The following is a 22,570-nucleotide window of genomic DNA, read 5'->3' on the forward strand; positions in this document are numbered from 1 at the left end:
AAATTCACTTTGTTGTACATTTTAATGACGGCAAACACCCTTCTAACTTTTTTTAATGAACAATTCCACAAAGCTTAATTGTTGGACTTTACTTTTTTTTTTTTAAAATATCGTCAGGGTTGTGTGTGCCAACTCCCCCTATTGGTACTCAAGTGTGGACTGCAATGTATCTTTTCACCATATGAATCCCTTCTGCGTTCCTTTTCCTCCCATGTTGCAATGGCACTTATTTGTATTTTGCATTGTCATAAGAAGAGGTGCAAAAATTGCTAAGACGAGTAGCAGTAGAAGCAGAGAAGCTAGGTCTAAAGATATCACACGAAAAAGATAGAAAATGGTGACATTTAAGTCTGTTGAAAAGGCAAAGATATTTCCCACCAAAATTTGAGGTGGCATTGGAGTGCATTGAAAACTTCAAATATCTGGTAGTACACCTCTACCTCGATATAACGCTGTCCTCGGAAGCCAAAAAAAAATCTTACCGCGTTATATTGAACTTGCTTTGATCCGCTGGAGTGTGAAGCCCCGCCCCCCGGAGCACTGCTTTACCGCGTTATATCAGAAGTCATGTTATATCGGGTCATGTTATATCGGGATAGAGGTGTATGACTACCAGGGACACTAAACAACTTTTAGAGACCGGACATAGAACTGGACTTGCAATTGCTGTCTAGCAACACTCACCCGATTTGGAGGAGCAAAGGTATTCATGAAGTTAAAATGAAACTACTGCAGTCTCTTATCTTCAGCATCTTGCTTAATGCATGCAAGACATGGATGCTAAGAAATAAGGACATTAAGAGGTTTTCTGCCTTTAAACTGAAATGCTATAGGCGATTGCTCTCCATTAGCTATACCTCCCAAATGAGTAATGAGGAGATAATTTCCCAAATTAAATGCATAACTGGAGTGTTACCAAATATAAAGAATCAGACAAAGAAAACTTCAGTTTGCAGGTCATGTGGGTTAGAGAGCATGTTTTGTAGGGATTGGTGCCAGGTGCAGGGCGGGGCCCCATGGCAAGTGTGGTTTGACGATGTGGCTTTCAGGACGGGATGCGGAATGGCACACTTCTCAAGGCCATGAGAAGACTGTGAACCATGCAGGAAGATTGCTGGCCAATTACTCCTGTGTATTGTGTTTACTGTGGTCTATGGTGATTTACACTAAGAGAGAATGTTTGTATATAGTACCTATAGGGCCCAATCAAGGACCAGGGCCTCATTCTGCTACGTGCAGTACATGCATATAATGAGCCAGGACAGTCTGTTTTGAACAGCTTACAAGACAAAAAAAAAAAAATAGTGGATACAACAGACAATAGGTGCATAAGGTGTAATAGGTAGTGGTCACAGCACACCACCCACCTGCACATTGTTAAAGTGTTTTGTAGGCATCACGGCCAAGGTGGGTTCTATAGAGATTTAAAAGGAAGATAACATAGCAATCTTGCAGATTGCTGGTGAGGGAAATCTTGTTTCTCCATCATCCACCTCCAAGAATCTAAAATGGTCACTTTTAGTGTGCACCAGATTTGGGGCTCACATTTCAGTGATCACTGCAAAGTCCCTCTCAACTCAAGATTTTTATGTGGCAGCGTCCACTCAGGGACAAACAACTAAATCTTAGTTTTAAAGTATGAGCAAAGGAAGATGCCAGCAGCTATGTGTTGTGTCATTCTAGTATGCACACCTCTAGGAGCAAAGTGCAACTATATATCTTTTCTTCATTAACTATATTTATTGAAACGGTAACAAGCTCTGTTCAAAGTTTCCGTTCTCTAAAACAACCTATACAGACAAAAGCAAAGGAAACATCATCCACTGAGCCACATTTGCATTTATAAATTGTATTAAGAAAAATATTTGGATTTCTTTTAAACCAAGGAGATTATACTTCATATATATAAACAAACTGCTTCCATTCCAAAAGAAAACTGAAGTCTCATTGCCCCCTTCAATGCCTCATTCATACTACTATAGAACATGTGACAAGAAAAAAGAAGTCTGAAGTTAAATATCCCAGAAATTTATTGAATATTTGCTTGAATACATTCTGTGTAGAAGTGTTAGGCTCACTTGGTTTTGGTGCTCCCAGGAAACCTCACTGACAAAGGTACTGACCTGAAACAGTTGCCAATCTGGAGTTGTTAGATATGAAAATGTTAAGCAAAGGTCTATGATCCCTCCCTGGCCCACTGGATTTGAGTCTACAGTGAAAGTAGGTACCTTCCTTTTGAAGAACTCAATTTGTGCAAGTTCTATACAAGAACAAATGATGTTTAAGAGATGGTTCCACATGTTGGTCTGTTTAAAACATTCAAATATTTTAAGAAGGTATCTGCTTTTGGAGTTTTTGATACTGGAAACTTTTAGTCCAGGGTGTTTGTATCTGGGTGTCTAATTTATCATATATTCTCCTTAACTGGTACTCATCCCAGGAAATTTAGTCTTCAGCTTTAGCTTCCATTTCCTCAGCATCATCATCACCATCCACTTCAGCATTTTCCCTCTCCAGCCTTTCCAGTTGCCTTGCAAGCTCAGTCTCATCTGTGTCAGTAACCACCTTGGGCTGAAAGACAGGACACGCACATGCCATTAACATTTGGTTTTCTTTAACCTCTTATATTTTGTGCAAAATATCACAGATAGGAAAGAAAATAAACCAAATTATTCTGTTGGTACTCATCTTAAAATGTATAGCAAGAGATCAAACTGATTCAAATTTACACTATGAAAAACAAAAATTACTACTACTCAATATGATTGTGACTTTTTATGGTTTCAATATTCCCTGCAGTATTGGAAACAAACACTTGCAAACCTGGTCTGACTGGAAATGCAAAAAAATTAAACAAACCACTTCTACCTAGCATTTAAAAAGTTTCTAAAAATCTGAATTTTTATAAACAAAGTTTATCAAGTTTATTTTGGTAAATAAAGTTTGTTACTGAGAGTTTATGTTTAATCAGGAACAATATTTGTTCAATTCAAAGAAGGTACCACTTATTTTTTGGTAATGGTAGTTTTCCACTGAGATTTCTTCCTCTGCTCTAAAATAGTTAGGAAAAAAGGTGCATTTTAATACAGAAACAGTTCTCACCTCCATCTGCACATTGAAGACTCCTCTCTTCTCCTCAATCTTTTCTTTAATGACAGCCATGGCTTGGTTCAGAACAGAGAGGCCTTCAGTTCTCTCCAATGTTGTGGTGGTCATCACATAACGAGGAGGAGCTATCAGATTAATCTATAAAAATTGAAGAAAAAAAGGCAGATTCAATGATAAAGAAACAGACAACAAACTGAAGCGACCAATATTGCCCTTTTAAAAAAGGATTGACATATACCACAGTGCAAAGAACATGTATCTGTTATTTCTCAAGTGGCATGAACCACTTATGATAAAACAACTAAGCTTTTGGTTTTAGAAGTATACAGGAGAATGTACAGCCCTGTCTACTTCTCTATATTCATCATTAGAATAGTAATTCTTATATAGTGCCTTCTATTAGGGAATTTATCAAAGTGGGCAAATTTTAGAAATGGGCAAATGGAAGACCAGAGTGACAAAGTAGCACATCATATACTTTTTTCAAACAACTGATGTTTGAAATGCTGAGGTAATGACTACATACTTTTCTGAGTAGATTGGGTAGGTGGAGTTTACTTGCTCTGTTAAAAGAAATTCTAGCTGCTCCCAGAAGATAAAAGGTGATTCAGGGTCTTTGGAAAAGGATTAGCCATGAATGCACCCAGTATACTAAAACTTTTCGGGCAGAAGACTGTGTGTGATTGACTGGGTGCAGTGACCCCTTTGAAATTCAGCATGAGAACCCAAACCCTCTGGGGCTAAAAGTATCCCCTCATTTCCCAAGCTGGTCCTTGGAAATAAATACTGCAGGTATATATCCAGGAACAGCAGGTGTTAAGAAACAGGGTTTTATCTAGAACATGGCCTGCCTTGGTTATCCCTGTCAGCTAATTAATAGAATGGACTCTGAGGTCCCTTCAGAGACAAAGGAATGACTTGTCCACATAGCTGGGAAGAGGGTGAGAAATGCACATAATAAATAGGCACCCTGATAAGACACTAAACTACTTCCTGGCATCAGTCACCTGACATAGGTCAGAGTCACTTACTTTAATTGGCATGTTCTCGGTGGAACAGTTCAAACCAGCTCTCAGAGCTTCTTTCACTGCATCAATACCCTCATAACCATAACAGGCAACTTCAATGTCTAAGACAAAGAAACAATTAATGTAAGGAATAATACAATATTACAAAATCCCCAATTATAGAACACTGTACAATCTTTCAAGGAAAATTATTTTTTTTTAAATTAATCACTACTAGTCAGCTCTCAGGACAGCTTCAGTACCCTTTGAAAATGGGATGCCCAGGAATATTGCAGTTTCCCTATCTATAAAATGATGAAAATACTTACATAACTCATAAGAGTTCTTTGATGATTAACAGTCTTTATAGAGTGCTTTGAAATTGTAAGATACTGAATAATTAATAAAAAAATCTACCAAATTAAGTCAGTAACCATATAATTGCATTTCATAAAGTGGAAAGAGACTTAGCTGCAACTTCAAAATATAAAAAAAGCGATAACAGAAGTCTGCAAAATGAAAGCACTGTCAAAAAATTTCAAACTAAAGGAAATGTCACCTCAAAACCAAGAAATTCTGCCAACATTAACGTCTGAGGCCCCTCCCCAGCAGTACTGGGAGTTTTCATACTATCGTATTAGTTTACAGTAGAAATGATTACCATGTTGGTTTTTTTGTATTGTCTGTTTGAAGAGGACTCAGAACCATGAAGCTTGCATTTGCTAATTATTACCTGATTAGTCACCAGACAAAGGTTTTTGTATGTCTATATCCATATATAATTGCTGCACAAAGCAGTCATTTGTAGATTAGTCTCTGACCCAGGTGATTCACAATACCCCACCATTTTTAGTGGTTGCAATTAAATTTGGATAACAAAGTAAATATCTTAGTCAGCCTTAGATTAACCTCTAAAAGCCCACAGGAAAATTCCTTATTTCCTTACAAGACAAAGAGTTCAAATCCAACGTAAGACTGTCAAAATAACACAACAGGCTATCGAAACTAAATGAGGGAACATTCATTCCAAGTCATTTTATGAGACTCTAGTCAAAGTGCTTTTGTTCTGGTGATTTAATTCAGTATATAAACAGGATCTGGAAATCAAAAATCTATGCAGCTATGTAAAATACTCATTTTAATTCATATGGTGCAATGAAGTAACAGCTTTAGGTATTAGCACAGTTTCACTCCCCCACACGTTGAGCCATCCCCTTCACCTCCCTAAACCCAGATATGGCTTATTCTCTCCACCTCAACCAAAACAATAAAAGCATAATGCTCCATAATGCTTTACTAGAGGCATTTTCTATCCCTTTGTGACACCCTGCCATTTGTTTAGTTGGTAACTGTGCTTGTGGCGTGTTCAATTATATGGCTGAACAGCCAGATTAATGCTTTTAGCAAAGCACACTGGGCTCAATCATCCTGTCAGGGAAGACATAACAAGCAGCAATGAGCTTAACATGCAGTCAGAGAAACTAACATTTTGGGTAATAGGAGAAGCTGTCAAGGGAAGTTGTAAAATCATCATCACTAGACAGGTTCAAAGGTGTAATCCAGGGGTAGGGAACCTTTCAGAAGTGATGTGCCGAGTCTTCATTTCTTCTTCTTCTTCACTCCCTGTGGAGCATAAGGCGCCAACCACTCTCCACCATTCATTTTGTTCTTGAGCGAGACAGCAGAGTTCATCCCACTTCATTCCCATATCTTTCATTTCCTCTTCAATGGTCCTTCGCCACGTCCCCAATGGTCTACCTCTCCTCCTTCTTCCTTGTGGTGTCCATCGTAGGGCAATACGAGGGTGTCTATCAGCATCCATTCTCAACACATGCCCCAGCCACCTCCATCTTCGTTGTTTGGCTTCATCCACTATATTGTTGATGCCTGTTAATCGGCTCACTTCAACATTGGTAATACGCTGCGGCCAATGTATGTTAAGAATTCGCCTAAGACACCTTCCTTCAAAGCCCCGAAGCCGACTTTCTATCTTCTTGTTGGTCCTCCATGTTTCCACCGCATAGAGCAACACAGAGTGGACGTTCGACCTATAGATCTCTACCTTGGTTTTCATTTGCAAGATGGTTGACCTCCAAATATTCTGAAGTCTATAGAATGCATTTGCTGCAAGACCGATTCTGGTAGATATCTCCTTCTGAATATTGCCATCAGCCGATATGTAACTACAAAGATACTTGAAGTCGTTCACCTCCTCCAATTCTACATCACATAACACTGTCTTCATCGAGCTGGCTGTTTTTACTTTCATTATTTTGCTCTTACCGGCATGGATATTAAGTCCTACGCACCTTGCTACTCTACCTACTCTATCAGTCTTCTCTTGGAGGTCCGTCTGAGAGCTCGAAATCAGGGCGATATCATCCGCAAAGTCACAGTCTTCAATATGACCAGAGGGTCCCCATGTGATCGCTCTTGGCCTATCTTCAGTGGTTTTCCGCATCACCCAATCTATGACCACAAGAAATAGGATGGGCGAAATAATGCACCCTTGTCTAACTCCCGTTTTCACATGGAACCACTCGCTCTGCTGTCCTTCATGGCGAACACAACACTTATTGCCGGCATACATATCTTTGAAGATGTTAATCACTTTCGAAGGGAATCCATATATTTTTAAGATATTCCAGAGAGATGGATGGTGGACGCTATCAAATGCCTTCTCAAAGTCGAGGTAATTAATAAACAGTGGCGAGTTCCATTCAAGAGATTGTTCCATTATCGTACGTAGTACAAATATCTGATCAACGCATCCTCTCCCACTCCTAAATCCTGTTTGTTCTTCCCTCAGGATCTCTTCTACTGCTTGTCTTATTCTCTGTAACAGAACTCTGCAGAAAACCTTCCCGAGCACTGGTAGCAAGTTTATACCTCTCCAATTACCACACAAAGACAAATCACCCTTCTTTGGTAATTTCACGATGATACCTTTCTTCCATGCTTCAGGTACCTTCTCTTCTTCCCACACCTTGTTGAATAGCTCCTTTAGAATCCCAGCACTCGTATTCAGGTCGGCTTTTAGCATTTCTGCGGTTATTCTATCTTCACCTGGTGCCCTGTTTGCTTTTGTCTGTCTAATAGCCTCTTCTATCTCTCGCTCTATGATAGGCCCACATTCTACCTCCGTCTGAAAACTCTCTTCCTCTATTTCAACTACCTCTTCAGGATTTGATCTATTTAAAGTCTCTCTAAAATGCTCTGCCCATCGATTGATTTGTTCTCTCTCGTCTATCAATATTCTCCGATTCTTTCCTCTAACCGCTGTTGACCTATTGCTGAACCCTCCTGTCAAAGTCCTCGTGATTCTATACACAGTTCTTGTGTCGCCCCACGCGGCTGCTGACTGTGCCTCTCTTGACAGACTGGTAATATAATCCCTTTTGTCTTTTCGGGCACTTCTCTTCACAGCCTTGTTTTTCTCCCTATATTCTTTGTTCGCAGCTTTCTGTTGTTCATCCCTTCCAGTTAGCATGCGTAGTTTTGCTGTCTTCCTCGCCTCAATAATTTCCATGTGTGATCTGAAATCCATACTTTCCGCTCTCTTCTCTTGTAGCCAAGCACTGTCTTGCTGGTCTCTACATATGCCTTCTCAACATTGTCACAAAAAGTGTTTATATCACCAGTTCGCAAGTCATTTAGAAGTTGAAACTTTTTCGAGAACTCCAATATGAACTGTGCCTTTACCGGCGGTTCTTCCAACTTCCTTGAGTCGAAAATTTGTTGCCCATAAACTTTCTTCGTCTTTCTCAGTTTTATCTGAAGCTTGCTCAATACAAGGTGATGGTCACCACCTACATATGCACTTCTTAATACTCTAGTATCCAGCAGTGACCCTCTCCACTTCCGATTGATTGCAATGTGATCAATTTGGTTCCTGGTTTTCCCATCCGGTGACATCCACGTCAGCTTGTGTATTGTCTTATGTTGGAAGATTGTTCCACCTATCACCAGTCCATTCTCAAGACATAAGTCTACAAATCGTTGACCGTTGTCATTTCTCTCTCCAACTCCTTCCCGCCCCATGCATGCTTCATACCCGGCATTGCTGGAACCGACTTTAGCATTGAAGTCACCCATCAAAATCAGGATGTCGTGGCATGGGGTCTTAAGTATCTCTTCCTGAAGTCTGAAGTCTTTTTCCTCCTCCTCAGCTTGTTCAGTAGATGCATAACATTGGATGATGGTAGTCTTCACATATCTGGAGAAGAATCTTGCTCTTATTATTCTGGAGGTAACAGGACTCCATCCTAACAAACTCTTTCTCGTCTCTTTGTCGACAATGATGCCCACCCCTTCATGGTGATGTCCATCTACGCGTCCTGAATAAAAAATTGTCTCACCAGAGTCCAGTATTAACATACTAGTGTCCGTCCACCTCATCTCACTGATCCCAAGAATGTTAATGCCATATTTTCTCATTTCCTTTGTTACTGATGCTGTTCTCCCTGTTTCATACATTGTTCGAACGTTCCATACCGCTATCTTTATTTGTTTTTTGAGTTTGACCAGAGACTCCATTGAAACAGGGACTTCCTTTCGGCTTCGATCCCTGTTTGTCATATTTGGCATTACTGCCTTTTGAATCTCTGGCTGGCTACCCACAATGTTATGAATTTCTGAAGATTTGGTTGACGTTTCTGTAGCACTTTTTTTTTTACGTGGTGGGTTGCCAGCCCAACGCACAACCCTCCTCCTTTCGCATCTTGGGCTTGGGACCAAGCAATGGCGGAGTCTTCATTTAGTCACTCTAATTTAAGGTTTCACGTGCCAGTAATACATTTTAATGTTTTTAGAAGGTCTCTTTCTCTAAGTCTATAATATATAACTAAACTATTGTTGTATGTAAAGTAAATAAGGCTTTTAAAATGTTTAAGAAGCTTAATTTAAAATTAAATTAAAATGTAGAGCCCCCTGGACTGGTGGCCAGGACCCGGGCAGTGTGAGTGCCACTGAAAATCAGCTCGCGTGCCGACTTCGGCACCCGTGCCATAGGTTGCCTACCCCTGGTGTAATCAATAACAGCTGATGAATATTTTAATCAGTCTTGTGCCAGTTCAAGGAGATGGACTGGATTACTTATCAAGAAGCTGCTTTCAGAGAAGAGGATTCTGTGATTAGCAATACGAACATTCAAATCTCAGAAAGAAGCCTATGGAATACTTAAGGGAGGAGAGCAATGTTTCTTAGATTGGACTAGTAGGTAATCCACTGTTAATGTCATTTCAGCCTGCCTTAGCCACAGTCTCTCTCCTCCAAAAAATATACAAAAGTACTATGGGATTTAGAGGTAGGAGGACATGGACACTAATCTGAAAGTCATTTTATTCAAGGATAGCCAATTCTGAAACAGCAATTTCATTCAAATATTGTCACTATGAGGTAATTATTTTAATTGGGTTTATAATTTTACATTGTGCTTGGTTTCAGTGATTTCAGTGACTGTGTGTTGTGTATAGGGGCTCTGGTCTTCAACTTATTGTCCATTTAGGACTCACCAGCTCGGATTTTGACCGCCTGTGGTGTCAGACGTCTATTTATGTTGTCAATCAGCACACGTCTCTCATCTTCTGTCAAATCTAGTCCATCCAGAATTGCAGGGTCTCTGAGTCAAACAAAGCAATGTTAAACATATCAATGTTAGTGATCTATAAACTATACAAACGAGGACAGGACAAGACACAAGCAGCAATATTAACATGTAGTACTACTCCTATAGTGTTATGTGTAACGACAAAGTGATCTGCTGTGCAAAGAGAAAGGGGAAGCTTCGTTAAGAAACCATTTAAACAATGGAGAGAAATAAAGGCATCCACTTAAATATACCTTTGCTGTGGAAATATTTCTTGGTAAGGGAGGAACACAGTTGCCTCGGCCTTGCATTCAAGTTATGTGGAGGAAATAAGACTGCATGACAAACTCATTTTAATCAAAAGGGGGGAATAACTTCTGTCTGGCATCAAATGTACATTATATTTGCAGTGAAAAATGCCCACACCCACTCAGTATGGCGCTTTGACTCCCTCTTGTGGTAGCTGCACCACACATGGCTAACAGACATAGGTCTTTTTAGCTCAGGCAGTACAGTTGATGCTTTAAGATCCAGAGCTCCAGGGTACAATTGCTGCTTCTGACCTAGACAGGGGTGAGGAGTAACAAGTGGTAGCATTTCCCCTTAGTGCTGCTTTGCTTCCATTCAGCACACTGCTAAAATGCACAGCATAGCCCACTTAGATTGCAAGTTCCTTGGGGCAGGAAGAGTCTTTTTTTGTACAGCACCTAGCACAATGGGGGCCTGCTCCATGACTAGGGCAATAATAAAAATACATAATCGTGTAACTAATAATAACTGATAAGCTCTTCACAGACAAGTTTTCCCCATTAGACCCCCCCATGTTATTTCACTGCTGCATAAGAGCAATCTCCTGAGCAAGTCATCCTCTATTGCCTAAGAAGCCAACATCCTAATAGCTCCCTTTGCAAGCCCTGATTAGTCACACCAAAAACGAATCATGGTTCTCTGAAATGCAACACGAGCCCCACCTGTAACACCACTAGCTAGGACATATTAACTAGAATGCTTTGCACAACAGACTTAATTTTGAACATCTTATGATGCAATCTTTACTGATTTTACATGTAGAAATATAGCATAAGGGCATACATGATCAAACTATAACCAATAGATTTTATGTTATACTGTTTATATCCTGAAAAAGATGAATTTATACGGGGGAATATGGTGCCCTTGTTAAGTCTGAATATCCAGTCTCCTAACTTACAGCCTGATCCTGCACATACTCCAATTAAAACGTCCACAAAATTCAAAAGGCCCTTAATGAGCATACACTTGGGGGTAGATTTAAGTTATTTAGATACTTAAAGATACAGAAAGGCACCTACTGGGATTTTCAAAAGCACGTAGGCACCAATCTGCATCTTTAGGTATCTAAATGGTATGCTATTATGTAAATGATATATTTGTTTTGAGGGTTAATTTGTCCTTGTACACACCAAGAAAGATATGATGCCACAGCCAATCACTTTTCAGTAATCAGAAGAGAAAAAATCAAATTGATTATATGTTCAGCCCTTGAAAATGTAAACCAAAATTTGAGTTTATACACATGAACAGTGCAAAGATTAAAATTTAAGACTACAGTTGATGAGAATGCTTACTGCACCTAGTGCACATACCGATACCAATAACTGTTGTTCCTTCGTTTGCTTTCAGAGTAGTTTGTTTGGAATATATATTCAATTATGCATTTTGGTTGCACAGTTAAACTCTCAAAAAATCAGAAGGCGTCAACTTTGCCTGTAGAATCTTAACTCTGGCCTTTCCACATATGTATTAAGATAAATTACATGATTACATACTGACTTCTCAGATACAATTTTTTTCTTATAACCCTTTTAAAAGTTCTGGGGTGGGTTCCCCTAACCCTAATTCTGAAAATTAGATTTGAGCAATGAGTTTTCCAGGTTTAATCCTCAAAATAGCCCTAGTTATATAAAGGGCTCCAGGTCAATTCCGCAGTGTTTGTCTCTCAGTATGACAGTGAGCTTTGGGGTCCCTTTTGGAGCAATGTGCCCTGATGGTCCATTAATCAGTGAGCTTCTCTTCATTAAACTAAAACTCTCTCTCCATGGGAGCCTTGTTAATCAACTGTATTGATTATTGTATTAATTATTAAGTATTGTCAATTGATCTCAAAACACAATACACAGATACAATTTAAGGAGGATTAAAAACCAGTAATAAAAGCCCTGAATATCCAGCTGGACATAAGAAAACACGCACAGATTGAAATAACCAGTCACTGACACCTAGAGGTAGACTGAAGTTACACTTCTCTAGATTTTGTATTTTAGAATGGGAAGAAAGAAGAGGGGGAAGTATTTTCTGATGAATCTAATTTTGGTTTGCCAATTGAGCCTTTTGTGAAGGCACTATTAAGAGGAACTGCATGTCTTAACAAATCAGTCTGTAAGTGAATGGCGTGCATATCAGTACAAACTATTTCAACTGATGCACAGCTTCTGCTTCCAATCCCTTAGATCAAGTGTTTCTCAACAACCAGCCCATGGACCAGTGCCATCTCAGAGATACCCCTGATACAGTTTAGGAAGGCAGCAAGCCAGTCCCTGGTATCAAAAAGGTCGAGAAATACTGCCTTAGAGGAATGACAATGCAACCTCATTGATACATTTGAAAAGATGGTCTAATCTAACAAACCTGTAAGATTACAGGTAAGCAACATCTACTTCAAACAGATCAACATCAATACACTTGTGTTTTTGTATTACAGGCATATACTTGGGAACACCTAATTTGGAGACAAGTGAAATGAGATCTAGTTGATGCACTAGGGAACAATCTGGCGTATGTAGTTTCTGAAAGTCATTAAAAAAAAAAAATGACAACTTGCAACGACTATAGGGGCCCTACCAAATTGACATAGCATTTTGGTCAATTTCACAGTCACAGGATTTTAAAAATTGTAAATTCATTATTTCAGCTATTTAAATCTGAAATTTCACATTACTGTAATTGTAGGGGTCCTGACCCAAAAAGTAGTTGTGGGGTGAGGGGGAGGGGTTTCGCAAGGTTATTGTAGGGGGGGTTGCGGTACTGTTACCCTTATTTCTGCACTGCCGCTGGTGGCGGCTCTGTGTTCAGAGTGGAGCAGCTGAAGTGGCGGCTGCTGGCCGAAAGCCCAGATCTGAAGGCAGAGCCGCCACCACCAGCAGCGCTGAAGTAAGGATGGCGTGGTATGGTATTGCTACCCTTACTTCTCCGCTGCTGCCTGCAGAACTGGGCGCCCGGCCAATAGCCGCCACTCTCTGGCCACCCAGCTCTGAAGGCAGTGCAGAAGTAAGGGTAGCAATACTGTGGACTCTCCGCCTCCGCCCCCCAACTCCCTTTTGGGTCAGGACTCCCAATTTGAGAAACGCTGGTCTCCCTTGTGAAATCTGTATAGTATAGGATAAAAGCACACAAAAGACTGGATTTCACAGTCCGTGACGCATTTTTCATGGCTGTGAATTTGGTAGGGCCCTAGCAATGACCACAAAAGAAAACAAGTTAATGAGGCGCTTGATTTAAGTGAGCTGGAAATTGACAAAGACAGAAAGGCTAAACCCTTTACTTTTTTTTGGTGCGTGAAAAGTACTGAAAGGCTCCTTAATGATGCCATGTTTCCTCCAGACTGGCAGCACTTATAAACTCATTCTTCTGTGTTCAAACACCTTACTCCATACCAAGGACAATTATTTTTCAAAACAGGCCTGTGCAAAGTGACACGCTCGAGGGAGAATATGGCAGAATCCTTGGAATCTAGTTCCCAATGTTAAAGAGCTCCAATGAGAGAACTACATTGGTGCTGCCTGAAACAGTCGTTATCTAAAATAAGCAGGTGGCAGACAAAAATTGGGAATTGTGAGACTTATTTGACCAGTGTGAGACAAACGCTGCCAGTTGTCCAATGGGCTAAGAGGAAAATCTTGATGGCTCTATTCCGAGACACACTTGTCTGCAGCTATGGAACTAAAACAATAAGAGTAAAAAGGTGCCCTTACGAGACTGCATGCTTGAATGCATCATAAGCACCATATCCTGGTCTTTTGTACTTGTCATCAAATACCCAGGCAGTTCTCTGGAACAGACTCTCCAGCTGCTCATCCTTGGTGTATTCCAACACCTCAGCAACATGGCGAAGGATACTGTAAACCTAGGATAAACAAAAAAAAGAGGGAGGGGATGAAGGACCTCAGTGACGAATATTACTTAAATTGTACTCTCTTCGGCACAGGGATTATCCCCCTTATTATGCGTTTGTACAGCGCACAACAGAGCCTGCTCTTTGTTGGAGCCTCCAGGTGCTACTGTAATACAAATAGTAAGAGTAAAGAATGTTCAAATAAAAGAGAGCAATTCTAAAGAGTTATAAATTGAAAGCTTTAGGGTGCTGACACCATATGATTTTTCCCTACCCAGCACTGCATAGGGCAATTATATACTAAACCCTATGCAATTATTAAGTATCTTAAAGTGCTGTATCAACATTAACCTATACTGCACATGTGAGAGGGTGATATTATTTATACCCATTTGAGGAGTGTTATACTAAACAACATGCTTCAGTCAGTGACGGAGGTGAAAACAGAACCCAGGAGTCCCAGCTCCCAGTCTAAACCCCAGCCATATATTTTGAAGTGTGTTAAAGGAACTAGAATGGCATTTTATTTTCACAACAGTTCAGCTCTCTGTGGTTTTCTTGGCATGGAGCTAGTTGGCAATGTACGTGGTTAGAAGGCAGCAAAGTAACGTAAAGCACAGACAACAACTTACAGTTTTTGATTTGGTGAATTTGTCTTCACATTTGATTGCCTCCTCTGGGGAAACTCTTCTTTTTGACAAGTCAATGTAGCCTAACGGGGGGCAAAACGTTTTGAAAGATTCAATTTCAGTGTAGTTCAGCGTACAGAGTACAAACACTTCACTTATGTTAGTGACAAATGCCAATCCTCACCACCATAGCTGAAAGTTTTTACTATTTCAAGGAAAAAGCTAGCAATATATTTTGCTTTTGGATCAGGGCTTTCCCTTTGCCTTCTCTCCATGCCTTACACATCAGCCACTGAGATCAGTTACAAGTGAAGCAGAACTTTCAGAATAATTTAATCAGAGATGAACAACATCAAGAGTGAACCCGTTTTTGTATATTAAAATTTGTTCTTTTTATTGTAAATCAACTTAAAACAGCTACCTTTCATGTCACCAACATTCTTTAAATAATGCTTTCATTTAAGAGCATTTACGCCAAAATTTAGTACAAGTTTCTCCTTATGCTCTACTTCAGCGATTAACTAGCCACTACTCTTCCAAGAACTGTGCACATTCTTAGTGACAATGACGCCGGCACCCAGAAAAGAAAATTAAAAGGGATATTTTTTGGTGGCATTTCACAAGAAACCATTTGAAGTTGGCATTCTTGGTAGTTTAGATGTGTAAGGCTCTACAGTATGATAGCCAAGATCTGGGTTCAATTTCTGTTGCAGTTCCTTGACCACATCTATATAAGAAATGAGAGCACAGCATGCTCAGATACTACAGGTAGGCATGTCTTTCGTTGCTTAATCCTGTCTGATTAAATAGCAGCACTGATGGGTTCCAAATGGCATACCAACTAGTCCCTCTCAGGAGTTTCTCTGAGGGTTCAATAACGGACACAGATAACCCCAAGAGAGTTTGTTAAAAGGAGGATGAAATCTGAAAAGTAAAACGTATCCTTCAGTGCAGCTTCTCTCATCTGGAACAGACTTTCTGCATCTCTTCAACTCATTTCAAATCTCATCTGAAAATGTTTCCTCTCCCTTAATAACCCTCTTAATTTCTCTCTCTGCTCTTATCTGTGATTCAATTCTGATAAGTATTTTAGAAATACATTTTATATGAAAGACTATATCAGGGTGACCAAACTGTGGCTCTTTTACAGTTAAAGTACAGCTTGTGAACCCCCCCCCCTCCAGACTTGGGGGGTGGAGGAGAGAGAGAGAAGAGAACACAGGACCTTTGCTTTGCAGTGGGGTGGTGGGATAGGGGCTTCTGCCCAGTGGGGAAGAGGTGTCTTGGGGCTTCAGCCCACGGGGTATGCCTGCCAGGGCTTGGGGCTTCAGCAGGAGTGGGGTTGAAGCCCCAAGCCCCAGCAGGTGTGCCCTGACTCTCCAACTTCTGAAGCTTGTTGTACATGGTTCAGAGTGTCAGTAAATCTGTCCACCATTGGACTATACAAATGAAAAAACTATATTTTCCTGTTTCTAAAAGAGGATGCTTGTGTTTCATTAACTACTTAGGTCAGAACACAGATGTCGCACTGTTATCTGAAAATATTCAGTGGATTGCTTGTATGCTGTATCCTATACCAAACGCATTAAAATAACTTTCAAGTTGTAATGCTAATTATTCAAAAATCACGAAATACCAAAGCTAAGGTTGCCTATGTAACCTTACTGTGTGCACTATACGATGCAGTCCAATTACATGATCATATAATATTGTGTACACATTGCCTTTGACTTATTTAGTGCACAGGATGGACTGTGTGGTGTGAATGAGGAAATTGTTCATTATTTACGTTTATTCTCACTGCACCAGTAGTATCGATGGTCACAGTTTTCCTCACTCAGTATCAACAAGCAGAAGCATTATTGAGCTTTCAAAAGAAAATGCCATTTCACTATGGTTTGTTGACCAAGTATGAACTTTAGAAGTCTTAAGGCCTGATCCTGCAAATCTTCCTTGACAGGACTTCTCCTCACTCCTATAAGCAGGCCCTCTGAAGCCAACAGGACTACTTGCCTGAGTAAGGATAACTCACAAGGACAGCAGCTTGCAGGATCAGGCCCTACTTTGTACCACTGTATATTTAAAAAAGCCAATTACAAACTCAGAGTAGCTAGGGTTCCAGGTTTAACAGCATTGTTTTTTACAATTACAATCTTACGTGTCATTCCACCTACTTTCCCAACATACCTTTCTCTTTGTCGACTCTTATGACCACAACACACTCATTCCTGCCTATGCGGATGAGTTTGTTTATGGAGCGGATACGTCTCCTGGATAGTTCACTAAGAAGAATCATGCCTTCAATGTTGTTGTATTCCAGTAGGCTGACATAAGCTCCCATTTCAGCAATGGATCGAACATTGACCATCACTACATCTTCCACCTCTGGAAATTTATGCTGGTAGAATCTACAGCTTAGTCCAGGCATGCTGTGATTTGAGTAAAAAGAAGCAGAGCTTATTATTCATCTCACTGCACTGGCCACCACTAATCCACTATTGTGGCAAATATTGAGATTTCCACTTCTGGTGGAGGATGAAGAGAAATGTTTGCCTGTTTGTCCATAAATTCTGGCATGTAGAACTTATGCTTGAGTATTAGTAGTACTCATTAAGCCGTATAAATTATTAACAATTTTAATATTAAACTACACCTCTACCTCGCTATAACGCTGTCCTTGGGAGCCAAAAAAATCTTATCGTGTTATAGGTGAAACCGTGTTATATTGAATGTGCTTTGATCAACTGGAGTGTGCAGCCTTCCCCCCCCGGCGCACTGCTTTACCACGTTATATCCAAATTTGTGTTATATCGGGTGGCGTTATATCGAGGTACCGGTGTATATCAATCCATTTACCTATCTGGTCATCTATTGCCAGGAAATGTCCAACCAAAAGGGTTTTGGCTATTCAATTAAAAACTGATATCTATGTTAGGAGAATAATATGAAAAACAAAACCATTAAAAAACTGTTAAGGTTGTTCCAGGGTACAACCTGTCCAACCACCCAAAACCCTGAAAGTAAGGAAATACCATGTTGAAGAGAGAAGTCTGCCCTGAGCTTGTCACTCAAGCATCACATTATGTATAAAACACTATGCCTCACCACTGATAGGGAACTTCAAAAGGATAGAGATACAAACTACTCTCCCTGCATTCACCTGATTCACAAAGTGACACAAAATCATAACTCAGATGTTAATAACACTAGCATCAATTAGAGATGAGATAGTCAAGATCAGAATAAGAGATAGAATTCAGAAGGCATCAGAAAAGATATGCTCATCCCATGATTGCACTCCCTGCCCATGCTTGCCCCTGCCCCCCTGCCTTCCCAGGCTGCCTGCCCCTTCCTTCCCCCAAGAAAAAAGGAGCGAACCCAAAATCCAGGAGGGCCAAAACCAATCTTCCCCCCAAATGGAAACCTCAGGCAAACCCTCTGGAAAAAAGCCACAAATACCATTGAAAACCATTGACATATTATTGTACATACAGCCATTGTACTATTGTACTACCATCCTATGTGGCCATATCATCCCTGTAGCTCTTCCTATCATATCCTCTCCATCCAATCTTTCTTAATCTTAGGTCCTTTCATCCAGTCCTCCTTCTGGTCCTTCTCTTCCTTCTGTGTCGGTTCTGATCTCTCCTTTATCACTCCTCCCTGAATTCCAATTATTTTCCCTCTTCTTTGTTGAATGAGTTTACATCCTTCTGTCCCTTTTCTCCCTTTTCAGTTCCTTCTAATTATCCTCCTTCCTATTCCATCCTATATGTAATCTATTTTCCTCTTATTTTCTCATTCTCCCTAATCTCTCTTTTTCTTAAAGGAAAACCTTCCTTTCCTTCCATTCTTCTTTTCAGCCTTCATTCCTCTCTTCTCATTTTAGGCTTCCTTTTCCTCTTTTCCTTTTCATCCTTCCAAACATCCTTCTAAAATCCTTAAACTCCAAATTCCAAACTCACACACAATCATCTCTAACACTCTACTCCCTATCCCTTATACTAATACTAATGCAACCTCGCCTAACCTATAAAATAACTAGACCGCATTAGCATTTTGCATTTTAATTTTTCATCCTACTTCACCACAGTCATCACTTATCACTCCTCCACTTCCCTCCTCCTCCTCCTCTCCTCCTCTTCCTCTTCCCACTCACCCCCTTTTATAATAACTATTCCTACAGTTATAACTTAATCTTCCACTATTCACCTTTTTATCACATCTCAATTTCATACTAATACTCCATCTCTCATCATAATCAATACTCCAATCCCCAGATCAATCCCCATCCCCTTCCGAATTGGCAATACTCTTCAACTCAGCCTCATCCGCAAACCTTCCAACACCCAGGTCTCCAATTCAATCCAAAATAAAAATAAATAGAAAAAATAAAAAAAAAATTGACCAACCAAAAACCAACAACTCCCTCTGAAACCTCCACCCCCTCCTCCAGTCCCCAGCTCCTTCTCCCCCTCCCTCTCCTCCTTCTCCATTTCTTCTTTCCCATTTTTTCTTTTTTTTTTAATCCCCAATTCTTCATGCGGTAAACGTATTTCTTTCAAACAATCCATATATATTAGAGATCTGAAATCCAGATAGATAAAAAAAAAAAAAAATACTTTCTCAAAAGAAGGTTGGTTTCAAGTTTGTTCAATTCATCATCTAAAATCTCCATGCTATGCATCCCCCATTGCCGGCCCATCCTGCTCTCCAACCTCCTCTTTTTTTTTTTTTTTTTTTTTTTTTTTTTTACAGATGTTAGACTTAGACTAACACTAACATACATTCCACTTTTTTTTTTTTTTTTATAGAATTGAATAGGAGAATAGTTAATCTAATCCAGTCTTTAGTCATTTAAATTAATTATTTTTTTTATTTAGATTATTAAGCAATAATATAGCAATATCCTATTCTATTTTAGGAATAAATTAGGATCCTTATTTATCCATTAACCTGTTACTTTGTTAAGCTGTTCAAGTTTGGCTACCTAACTTCTACCCCGTAATGTTCTCCATCCATTCATTCCCTCTATCTATTCCCTATCACTTAGCCATTAGCATTTCATCCCAAAAATACCGAGGCAAATTATAGATTATCCAAGAGATTATCCCCAAGATTATCTCTAATCTCCACTCGTTTTAAAGTTTTTTTCTCTCTTCTTTCTCTTCTTTTTTGGTTTTTTTCCTATTTAAAAAACTAATTGCTATTGGTTTTAATTTTAACTCCGGTCCTCCTCCACCTGCTCCTGCCCTTCTCACTCACCCCTGCACCTCCACCCTCTGACCTCAATAAGGTTTTTTTCTTTTCCCTCCCCTCCCTCCTCTTTTCTTTTCTTTTTTCTTTTTTTCCCCCTCTCCCTGCTTGCTCATCAGCTCAGCTCGCTCTCAAAACTACACCTAGTTTCCCCCTCCTCGGATACATGCCTCTCCCACAACTCCTGCAAACTCAAAGTAACCCCCCCCCCCATGCCCTGCCCTTCCCTCCCCTAAATATGTCTCCACAGTCCACTCCTTACACCTTAATTTTAATAAATTAAAATTTTGAAATTGAAATCCCTAGTCTCAGATGCAGATGCATATATTTATTTTTATATATATTTTTTTTGAATTAGCTCATGATCACATCACAACCCTGTCCCCCCAACACACAATGTCCAACAATGTCCTCAAGTCCAAAATCAAATCAAAAAAAAATGGCCCCCCCCCGTTCAGCAACCACAGCCACCTGATTGAAGAATTCATCATCTATTATCACTAGGAAAAAGATTATTATTATTATTATTATTATTATTTGTTTCCTAATCTATATCCGTTAAGTCCCCCCATGATCAATCAGTCAGTTTTATTGTTTACCCCTTAAAAAAAAATAAAGAAGCTCTATCCATCTCTAAGCTAGAGATCTGTGTCTATAGCACCCCCAATATATCTATCGGGTGAGGCTCTGGTAGTTTTCTTCCCCAATGTGACCATTGCCCAAACAGACTCTGTATTGTCCATTGCAGTGCTAGTTATCTCATTACATTTCACCTCATTATTGATATACAGTGCTACTATAGAATATATGCAGGGAAAACATCTGGAGTCCAGCTTACTGGGCAACACATAAAATGGTGTAGGGAAAGTAGGAGGCTGGAATTAAGGTTTTGCATTACAAGTCAAGGAGGAGGATTCTGGACAATGTAGTGCATCTCTGTATCTCACAGGGGAACATCCCAGGCTCAATACAGAGTCTTTGGAAAGACCCTCTAAAAACATCTCAAAAGTGGCACTTTTGGGGGGTCAGAGCACAAGGATCCAAAGGAGATGTCAATACAGAGGATTACACTAACTGGCCCAGATCTGATGAGGCCCTAGACCGGGGTCGGCAACCTTTCAGAAGTGATGTGCCAAGTCTTCATTTATTCACCCTAATTTAAGCTTTCGTATGCCAGTCATACATTTTAACATTTTTAGAAAGTCTCTTTCTATAAGTCTTTAATATATAACTAAACTATTGTTGTATGTAAAGTAAATAAGGTTTTTAAAATGTTTAAGAAGCTTCATTTAAAATTAAATTAAAATGCAGAGCCCGCCCCCCGGACCAGTGGCCAGAACCCAGGCAGTGTGAGTGCCACTGAAAATCAGCTCGTGTGCCGCCTTTGGCACGCGTGCCATAGGTTGCTTACCGCTGCCCTAGACAAAGAACAGCTGGCTCAAAGAAAGCCTAAGTAAGGAAAGGTGATGCTGATCAGAGAGGGAAATACCAAGAACCAGCTGGGACTCTTTCCTCTCCTTCCCTTGAAGGCAACCATCATCAGCATGGAGCGAAGCACCAAGACCCCATTAGAATCCTCACTAAACCTAGATGATCAGATGGCATCACTGGAAAAGAAAATGCCTTCTACTACCTCTAGCTTGCTAGGAAACTTTGCTCCTTCTTCCTGTATGAAGATCCACATGCTTGTCACCCCTAAACTAGATTACCATAACTCAGTGTCCGGGCCTGAATATTTAATGCAGAGGCTTCAGACCATGCAGAATGCAGCAGGCCACGCCTCTGTTTTTACACCAGGCCTGTACTCGTATCCACTAGCTCTCACTCTGTTTCACCTGTTAGTTCAAAGCTTTGGCCCTGATCTCGAAAGCTGCCCATGGGTCAGGGCCCAGCTAGATCAGTGACCATGCTGCCACTCAGGACCTCCCTTGAGGAAGGAGGAGGCATGTAAAGGAACAAGCCAGCAGGAAGATCCAGAGCCGGGAAAGAAAAGCGAACAGCCTAACGCTGACTGGGCATCTTAACCCGGCGAAACATTTACGCTAAAAATCTCTCTTGACCCACGAGTGACTCTGCGCAGGGACAACCCCACAGCAGCGCTGCAAAGACGCCGCCAGCCGGGGCCCTCGTGCCCCGCCGCCCGCCCCGACACCGGCCTCCCGAGGAGCCAGCGCCGCCCGCAGCGCTCGGGACAGAGGCCGGACGCGGGGGGGGGGCTCCCGGTAGCCGCGTCCCCCGTCGCTGCGCCCCGCCCCCCAGCCTGCTCGCCTCGGACGACATAACGTCGCCCGCGAGCTGGGGGCCCCGGCGATCGCGTTACCTGCTCGGTATCCGGGTCCCGCTCTCCGCTCCGGGGCGCTCGGGTTAGTGCCTCAGCGTGCGCCCAGCCTCCCCCTCACTGCGCAGCCGCGAACCCGCCCCTTCCCACCTCACAGCGCGTGGGACCTGCGGCGCTCGCGCGAGATCTCACACGCCTCACCATAGAGTCTCCGCGGCTGCCGGGCGGAATAGAGGGACCCTGGAGGACCCATCATAGAGTGCGAGATCTCTGGGACGCACAGACCGGCTTAGGAACTTCCAAACCCGATGGAGGACCGGGGGGGGGTCTGAAAGGGACGCACGCAAGAACGCGCACAAACCATAGAGTGGAGGACCTCCGGGCGGTACAAACCGGCCTAGGAACAAGTCATGCATTTTCCTTTCTGTCACACGGTGGCGCTGCGGCGAGTGAAGGGCACGTGACTACCACTGCCCATTGTGCGTCAATCCGCGACATAGGGAGGCGACGGAGTCGGAAAGGGCCCAACATCCGGGTCTTTGCGCCCGGCGTCGC

The 22,570-nt window shown here is 41.2% G+C and overlaps 1 protein-coding gene across 3 annotated transcripts; it reads right to left on the reverse strand.

Moving 5' to 3' along the window:
• Nucleotides 1-2,012: 2,012 nt before the first annotated feature.
• On the reverse strand, nucleotides 2,013-22,515 carry EIF2S1 (eukaryotic translation initiation factor 2 subunit alpha). 3 transcript variants are annotated; one of them, XM_039537312.1, is made up of 8 exons: nucleotides 22,377-22,515; nucleotides 16,669-16,910; nucleotides 14,485-14,564; nucleotides 13,713-13,864; nucleotides 9,629-9,735; nucleotides 4,140-4,237; nucleotides 3,103-3,246; nucleotides 2,013-2,571 (listed from the first exon to the last, which is right to left on the reverse strand). In XM_039537312.1, exons 2-8 carry the CDS (start codon nucleotides 16,907-16,909, stop codon nucleotides 2,446-2,448), a joined length of 948 nt encoding a protein of 315 aa, XP_039393246.1. In that variant the 5' UTR covers nucleotide 16,910; nucleotides 22,377-22,515; the 3' UTR covers nucleotides 2,013-2,445. The 3 variants fall into 3 exon arrangements, with proteins under 3 accessions (XP_039393246.1, XP_039393245.1, XP_039393244.1); XM_039537311.1 differs by lacking the exon at nucleotides 22,377-22,515 and adding an exon at nucleotides 22,217-22,349; XM_039537310.1 differs by lacking the exon at nucleotides 22,377-22,515 and adding an exon at nucleotides 22,058-22,202.
• Between the last annotated feature and the right edge of the window lie 55 nt (nucleotides 22,516-22,570).

Source organism: Mauremys reevesii, linkage group 4 (genome assembly GCF_016161935.1).
Source record: "Mauremys reevesii isolate NIE-2019 linkage group 4, ASM1616193v1, whole genome shotgun sequence".
Taxonomy (NCBI): domain Eukaryota; kingdom Metazoa; phylum Chordata; order Testudines; family Geoemydidae; genus Mauremys; species Mauremys reevesii.